At 44.0% G+C, this 8,747-nt stretch overlaps 1 protein-coding gene across 3 annotated transcripts; it reads right to left on the minus strand.

Moving 5' to 3' along the window:
• Window positions 1-292: 292 nt before the first annotated feature.
• Window positions 293-8,212, minus strand: btbd3b (BTB (POZ) domain containing 3b). Of its 3 annotated transcripts, XM_083774678.1 has the most exons (5): window positions 8,048-8,212; window positions 7,443-7,770; window positions 5,934-6,024; window positions 3,748-3,866; window positions 293-2,697 (listed from the first exon to the last, which is right to left on the minus strand). In XM_083774678.1, exons 2-5 carry the CDS (start codon window positions 7,631-7,633, stop codon window positions 1,665-1,667), a joined length of 1,434 nt encoding a protein of 477 aa, XP_083630804.1. In that variant the 5' UTR covers window positions 7,634-7,770; window positions 8,048-8,212; the 3' UTR covers window positions 293-1,664. The 3 variants fall into 3 exon arrangements, with proteins under 3 accessions (XP_083630804.1, XP_083630803.1, XP_083630805.1); XM_083774677.1 differs by having other exon boundaries at window positions 7,443-8,212; XM_083774679.1 differs by lacking the exons at window positions 7,443-7,770; window positions 8,048-8,212 and adding an exon at window positions 7,035-7,118.
• Window positions 8,213-8,747: the final 535 nt, after the last annotated feature.

The raw sequence follows: 8,747 nt of genomic DNA on the forward strand, positions 1-8,747 counted from the left end.
AAATGTTTAGGATTGCAGTGCCCGACTCTTACTATCTATCCAGTCAGTGTTCAGCCAATTAAAGTTCACTTTGAGAAGTATGCGATATAAGCTTTGCTTTGCCTTCTGGCTCAGCTCTCTTTCCGTGCGGTACAGCGACAGTGTCCATGAGTGAACATTAAGGCATTCATCACTCTATTGCTGTCTTGAATGATTCAACATGAAACTGGATGATCTGTTTTCAGTTCATGAACTAAATTGGCCCCTTTTGATATTGAAGACGAGGTTTTGTTTTAAAGATAGGATACATAAGCAGTATATACCACTTCAGGTTTATTTGCATCATTAACAACCATACACATTCATATGTCTCTCAGCACTGTAGCACATGGACACAGGACATGTACAGTACAGTAACCTGCCCATCCACAGACATCCTTTTTCATACACAGTTTATCCTACACCAGGAAAATGGTTCAGTAGCAAGAGCAAATCAAAAAGCTGCCTAATTAATTAAAAAAACATGAAGACAGATTCCATCACAGACTAATATCAGTGCAATTCTTTAGCATATATTGTACGTACTATATATGCTTCTACGAGTACAGATTTGATCACATTGGGCTGGGAGTGCTCAGCAGGTCAACAGAGTGCACAAAACATCAACAAAGTAAAAGTTTGTCAAATAATCTCGATTCCAACACGGAATCAGTTCTTTATCTTAATGCTGTAAACAAAACCAAGCATTCAAACAATTAGTAGTACACATTAGAGAGGGGATGGCACAACTGTTGCCCATGCAAAAGAAAATGTGGTTGTTGTTCTTTAGGCTACGGCATGGACATCCGTGATGATCAGTGTAAAAACTCATGATTTGCACAGTCAAAAGGAGACTAGTCTCACCAAAATGTCACTGTAGTGGTTGAGATGAGTGTGTGGCATAAGAGAACATGCTAGAGAGATGGAGATTGCAACCCAGTCAAAGCTCCCTCATACTGTATATACCCCTCATGTGATCTGTTGCTGTGTTCAGAGTATCACAAAGCTGGAGATCCAATTGCAAAGACTCAAATACAAATGCCTAATGGATATTACACATTATTATACTTTTTTTTTACATTAATCGTGGTTTGGAATATTATGTCATTATTAAGTATCCCATAGCCTTGTGTTACAATTCTAACACTTGATCGCCAGGGGTGATTCATGAGCTGCTAATAGAATAGAATGTGAAATATTGCGGCTATATACTACAGTATATGTGCATCCTATGCAAGCATAGAAATAATAAACATAGCATATTCATCATATAATATACCTTCAGCATTAGCCACACATGTGGCAATATGTGCATTTCAGATTTACATACATTACACATCCAGCACACAATCCCGGTACTTTTTTTGGCTGCACATTTGATGCGCAGGACAAAATCTTGCGCCATTTAGCATGGTCCTGTCAGAATGACCTTCTGCTTCAGTCAAAACATCTGAGACCCTGTTAATACATTGAATACTGACCTTTTTTTTCACAGTAGTGACAGAAATACATATTAACAGAGATACAGTACATCCTTGTACAAATGGTGAGTTTCATGTCACAAAGACTGATGCTATGCACAACGACAGTTCTGTGGCTCATGTCAGTAGTTGTACTGTAAACCAGTCAAGTATACACAGGGGCTGTCAAGCATAGAAGATGAGCTCTGGGATCTGTCCTCCCTGCACCCCGGTGCCGTTGGTACTGTCCGACGAGCACTGGAATTGGAATGTCACTTTGCCACACTGCACCTCCGTCATGCCTTCCTGTCCAAAGTAGCTCAATTCATTCCCGTCCAGAACCACGCTGGCTGTGTAGAAAGTGTCAGCCTCAATCTGGACTGGGTACTCAAACCATACTGGGAAGGTGTTGCTGGAACCGTCCGAGAAGTACTTGCTGAGGTTTTGGCCCAGCAATACCCCTTGGCGTTTGAGTTCAATCTTGGCACTGTATTCCGCGGAGCCACAGCTGGACCCATAAAGGCCAAACCCTGCAATGAACACTCTCTTATCCACTGCGAACTGTATGCTGTCACAGCGACCTCTGTACCGCCATTGGTTGCTCCGGTAAGCACAGGACTGGAACCTGTGGCAGCGCTGGGGCAACAGGCCCGTTCTGGGTTCACTGGCGAACTCCAGATCAGGCTTCTTGGCTGCCGTGTACCACAGGAAGATGTCATTGGTCTCGTTAAGTGTCAGCACACCCGACTGGGCTGCCCCGTTGGCGAAGTCGTCCAGACACATTGTTGGGATGCGTATCAGGTACACAGCCTTGCCCAGAACCTTGCGCTTGTTGTCAATGGACATGGTGAGCTCCTGCCTCTGGCACTCAGCCTCGGCCCAGCTCAGGGCCGCCTCAAACACCACTATTTCTTTTGCGTTGAGTGTCTCCCGCTGCAGGATACTCTCCAGGGTTTGGGAGTCGATGTCGCAGAAGCCCTCGGAGCGTAACGCCAACTCGGCCTGGGCATCAATCACCTCCCAGCAGCGCTGCGTCAGGTCGGGTTCCTCAAACAGGCAGCTCTGGGAAAGCAGCACACAGGCGTTCTTGGCACTCAGGCTGGTCTCCAGGAAGGTGACACAGGCACGTGCCAGGTGAGGGACAATGTACTTCTTAGCAGCATAAAGAGTGGCCAACACTGTGTCAGCACTCAGGTCAATCTCGTCACAGTAAATGTACCTGTAGAGATGAAAATGCAGGGAGAATGTCAGCTTGTTTGTGTCACAATTACATTTGAAAACATTGATATGCTCCTACGACACTACAGTATGTGACTTGAAAGAAGAATGACTTAATTGGAATCTAGATTCTAACGGTATTCCTGTGAAGTCACTTTGTGGATGTCAATGTTGAATAAATGAATCATTGCAAGAGAACACTGAGACCTATTGCAAACGTTCGCACTGCTGCATGCATATCAACAAGACGAAAACAAAAACATGGCACAGTTGGATATTACTAAAATGCCTGAACAGTTTCTAAATACAATGGCATTTACATTTGGGCAGAGGAAGGTGCTGAACAGAGCACACAGTGATATTGTATTCCTCCTACACGCTTGCATACCACATACAGTACTCTGAAATAGAAGTGATGCAGGAACAGTAGGTATTGGTTCTGTGGGGGTTGGTTGGACTGGTATGGAAAATAAAACAGAATAGAGAGAAATGTTGTCCTTTATCTCGCATGATGAGACATAGTTTAAGGGGGAAAAGTAACTGTGGTTAGGGGGAAAGTAACTGTGGTTTTGCAAGTTACACATTGTTGATAACAAATCCTGCAACTCAAAAGTGGACACTTGAATTAGTATGTAATCTTTTATTTAAAAAACATAGAGATTTCTTTGTGGATTTCAATACAGTGCAGTCAAAGTATTTGGTCAAGAAAGTTTAATATAATTTGAATCAGCTAAACACTGTCCAATATTTTGGGCTCCAAGTAAATTATTTCCCACAAAAAACTTGTACTTGTACTTTGCTTTCCAATCAATAAGTCATAACCCCAAAAATACCTGGGGCACACTGTTTTAAATTAGTTCCTCCCTTTGAGACTGCGTAATAGTTGGTGTGCTTGAATAAACAAATGAATAATTACAGCTTGGCAACACCAATGACCCCGAACCTGCCTTAAGAAGATTAAACGATAAAAGGCACCGTAGGGCAGCACACAGGGAGCGAGAATGACTGAAGGATGTACAGTAAAATGTATGGCCAAGAAGAGGAACCTTACTTTAGCATGGCCAAGAATGCCGCCGGTTCGACATCCGGGATGCGGATTTCATCGTCATGTTCTGCCAGTTCACCGTAAAACATGGCATGGAACACTGAGCTGCCTACAGCCAAAACATACTGTTGATAAAACACAGGAGAGAGACAGATAAATACATATGGTACAAACTACATGCATGATGTAATAATAATAATAAAGTACAATTAATTAATGACTTTATATGGTCTGTGATTCTTCTTGTAAACATGGAGCATGTCACGCGGGTTTTCTTTTTTTTAACCAGGAGGGGAACGTGTAATTGGACAATAAGTTTCACTCCCCATCTATGCAATGATGTGATTGAATAAGAAATGCACATAAAAAACCCAGTTACTATTTCCCCTGAGGACAGGGGGAAAGAAATTGCAATTGCCTCTAGTGACAAACAGGAAATCCTTATAGCGCAAGTGAATAGGGTGCAGCAGCAGTTCAATTTGCTGATGTTAATGAACTTTCTCTGCTAATGATGAAATTGGACGCAAGATAGTGTTCTCAGATAATTTCAGGAAGTGGTACATATGAGGTTCCATAAATTATACTCAAGTGCTGTTGTTGTTGTTGTTGTGTGTGTGTGTGTGTGTGTGTGTGTGTGTGTGTGTGTGTGTGTGTGTGTGTGTGTGTGTGTGTGTGTGTGTGTGTGTGTGTGTGTGTGTGTGTGTGTGTGTGTGTGTGTGTGTGTGTGTGTGTGTGTGTGTGTGTGTGTGCGTGTGTGTTTGTGTCATTAATACAAAATCTCGAAAAAATGTGTTTGCTCAAAAAACGTTGCTCTAAATTGATCAGATTTGAATATAGACTGGAAGGAGGAAAATGTAATAAAGTAGTTATTTTTATCACACTGACACAACTGTTGGTAATGGCTCGGCTCATTTTACAAGGAACAGAGGCGGCTATTTGGGGCGAGGATGTCCTGTTCTTTTTCTTGCTTCTTGCTTGAAACTTTCATGCTTTTTAGATCGAGTCAGCCGTACAACAAGGAGCAAAACAGTGTGGGCATACTTAGCGTAGCCGTGTCTTCTGCTGGGAGAGATATTATAACTTTATGAATTATATCGTAATGCCAATCTAAATTCCTGCCAAATAGAAACCATAAAGATTGTTGGGCATAACATCATCATCCCCATTGGCACAGCCTCAGCAGAGAGCAGTCAAATCATCCACAATGTCCTTGGTTAACTGCCGTCCATAAATGTGCAGAGTACATCACAGACTAATATATTTGACTCTCTTATAATTTGTAGAAGAGATGACTCACTCATACAGTACATGGACCATCTGACAGGGTAGTTTTAGAATGGGCTGCTGTCTCAACCGTAAAATGGTTAAAAAAAACAAAAACATTGCTGCCAAGTCTCTTGCCAAATATTTAATGTGACTGTTCTAGTCATATTCAAATAGAGCGATAATGATAATGTGTTAATGCTGGTGGTGCGTGATCTATGAATATGTTATGAAAAGTGAGCAATAATGGATGTGAACATCTGGTAAATACAATGGGGTCAGAGAAGATTTCATGCAAAGTCAGTTCAGCGATAAATGAGCATCTCGGCCAGTTTGAAATAACAATGAATATGTTTGTAGTCAACGATTTTATGGAAATTAGTCCAATTCTCTTAAGTCCGTCATATCATTATCACGAGGACAAAAGGTGTTAATAGGTGCTTATTATTCCACCTGTGTGTCATGGGATCTGCTCGACAAAAAAGCTTATGGAGACAACCGAGAATGTGTGAGATGACTGCTGAAGAGGAGGACCCCCCTTCCTCCTCCATCCACTCCATGTGTCTCTCTCTCCCTCTCTTTCAGACTCATTTGCATAAATAATTGAAGAGTGTCTGAGGAAGACACACGGTGTGGAACTGAGAACCGTACACAAAGGAGTTTGGTTCCGTCTCCGCCGGCGATGAGACAGATTACTTTATATGCTGATAGTGTGATGATACCGACGACACTGAGTGAGCTGACAGATTGTTTGTTAATTCACCCCCCAACCCCCCCCGACCGCCCACCCACACTCAGTGGCCCAGTAAAATGCTCTGTGTTCATTTATAACTCTTGAGCGTGTACAAATATGGAGCTACCTGGAGCCTTACGGGAGTGAACATGAACCGTGTGCTATCGTAATTGGACTGGTTGATGTAAACTCTTACTCTGTGTCCAGGGAGTCGCTGGGTCGCTCCGGTCTGACCCACCACAAAGTGCACATCTGCCATCAGCTCATTGTTGAACATGACCGAATTTCTTGGGGAGAAAAGGAGAGAGACATGGCATTAATTTAGTTTCACTCTGCAAATTAGTTTTTCCTTGTAACTGAGAAACAGAGAAAATCGAAAAGTGGAATAGACACTAAATTCATTATGCATACAACCTCGTGGTAAAACTTGAAATAAACCAAGTGGTGGCCATAGGCAGTAATCTCTTTAATTTTTCAGTAAAAACATTAAAGTGAATGCATTGATCTTGTTATGGTAGTCAAAAAAAGAAAAGAAAAATAAACTACAAAGGCTGATTATTAAGAGGTTCACTAGAGTAGCTTAAGGCAACTCTTCAGAGCTCGTTGATTAACAAATCGTCAGCTTGTTGCCGGCTTGCCGCACCATTATTACCCGACAAACAGACTGATGTCATAGCCTAAACATTCACATGAAATGATTGCAGTTTTCAAAGCATTTTACATAAATGCAAAAAGTATTTCCTAAAGGGTAAAACGAGATGAACAAACTGACTGTCTGTCTGTCTGTCTGTCTGTCTAGTAGTGTCTGGCTCAATGGAAACCCCCACTCCCATAGAATGTGACAACAATAAGCAATGTTCATATATTATTGAGTGATGGAACATGCCGGGCTGGGTAAACAGCTCCCTAATGTTCTGGAGAGACAACAAAGGCTGGTCTGAATGTGAACATTTTTGCTCTGGCCAGCTGGGCTCTTTCACTGATAGAGCCAAGGTAAATATTTTGCTTTTAGCACAGAGTAACCTCTCTCTGCCTGTTGATGTGCATATCATCAAACGCATGCAGCCACCCGGTGCACGTACGCCCTGTTACATTCTGTCAGAGCAACAATGTCTGCAGGACAGGGAGGACATAAACACAGAGATATGCAGTATGTATGCACCCCCAGCAGATGTAGGGCAAGGCATGGGGAACACCCACCAACCCACCCACCACATGCACAGACACACACGCGCGCGCACACACACACACACACACACACACACACACACACACACAGTCCTTTTTTTTCGTTTACCTCTCCACTCTTTCTAGTAGGCTATCTTGATTCTTAACCCGGCCCTTCCATCTGTCTGTCTTTGTCCGTCTGTCTCTCTGTCTCTGTCTCACACACACACACACACGCACGCACGCACACGCACGGGTACCCCGCCATTACAGTAATTTCATTGAACTCGAGTTGAAACGCATGATTGTAAGTGACTGTGCATATTATAAATAAGTGTAGGGTGTAGGCACTATAGGCATGTGACATTCTAAAAAAACCAATAACGTTTTCCGCTGTTTGACTTCATTTAAAATTAAATCACGCTTGTCTTTTCTTAAGGTGCTCTCAGAGTTCGTGTGACGACAACTATTGAAACTATTGAGATCGAGTCGGGAGGCTTAAAAAAAGTAGCGTTGGGTTGTTGTTTTTTTTACCTACCTTTCCCGTATGGTGGAGTAGAGCCCCTGCCAGTTGCAGTTCTGGATGGTGTTGTTGTTGTTGAGGTTCTGCTGCTGGTACTGCTGGACCGTGGTGGTGGAGGAGGCGGTGGCGGACCCCGGCGGCTTCCTACCGGAGGAGGAGGACGAGGAGGAGGACGACGACGAGGAGGAGAAGATATCTGCAGCCATCTTCTTCTTCTTCTTGCTCTTCAACGTGATGATCTCGTAGCAGACAGGGGGCAGTTTGTTGGCGCTGCCGCCGCCTCCTCCGCCGCTGCTCTTCTTAGTTGAGCTCTTATTGCCACTCGACTTGCCCTTCACCGACTCTGGAAGCATCAAGAAGAACGTCAGACATTTCATGTTCCTTCCCTTGGCATCGACCATGAGTGTGTCTCAACTGCCGAGCAGTGCGAGCGCATGCAGAGAAGTCATCCGGGCCAAAAGCGGCAGGACGGGACGGAGGTGGAGGTGTGGAGTAGTGATGGAGACTTGTGGACAGGACAGCAGAGAGAGAGTTTGTTGTGCGGCACAGAGGAGAGAAGCGCGACGGCGGTCAGTCAGTCCAGATATATCCCACACACTCGGAGTTGAGGATTAATTCACCTTTTGTTTTCTTTAGTTTCCGATTGATTCTCGTCTTCCTTTTGCAGTCTTCCTCCTCCTGTCTCGCTCTCCTCCGTCCGGAGAGCAACTCTCGATCGGACACTCCACAGTCAGTCAGACACTTTCCCTCTGTTTGAAGTTTGATCCTCTGAAGAAGGAAACGGCTCCCGCGCCGGTTCCCATCCTGGGTGCACAGTAGACCGCCTCTTTTTAGACGATAACAAAATAATTATAATAATAAAAAGTACTCCTTTTTTCCCCCTCTCCTCTCCTCTCTCTCCTCCTCTTCCCCTGTCTTATTGCTCACTGCTCTGGTGAAGGCTGGCGTGACAGCCCCCGATTTAGTACAGCTGCAGTGGTTCCCTTCTTCATCCTCTCCTCCTTCTGTTTCTGTCTCTCTCTGACTGCTTCCAGCACCTCTCTCTCTCTCTCTCTCTCTCTCTCTCTCTCTCTCTCTAACTCTCTCTCTCTTTCTCTCTCTCTCTATTCTATCACACTTTTCACTTTATTCCTTTCTTGCGCTATTCCTGAATGCTGAGAGGCGAGCTGTGCTTAGCCACCTCATTCTGCTGACTAGTACAGAGGTTGAATGGAAGAGCGCAAAATGAACTCCCCCCCCCCCCACACACACGCACGCACACACACACACACACACACACACACACACACACACACACACACACACACACACACACACACA

This window comes from Protomyctophum parallelum (genome assembly GCF_964188405.1).
Source record: "Protomyctophum parallelum genome assembly, chromosome: 10".
Taxonomy (NCBI): Eukaryota; Metazoa; Chordata; class Actinopteri; order Myctophiformes; family Myctophidae; genus Protomyctophum; species Protomyctophum parallelum.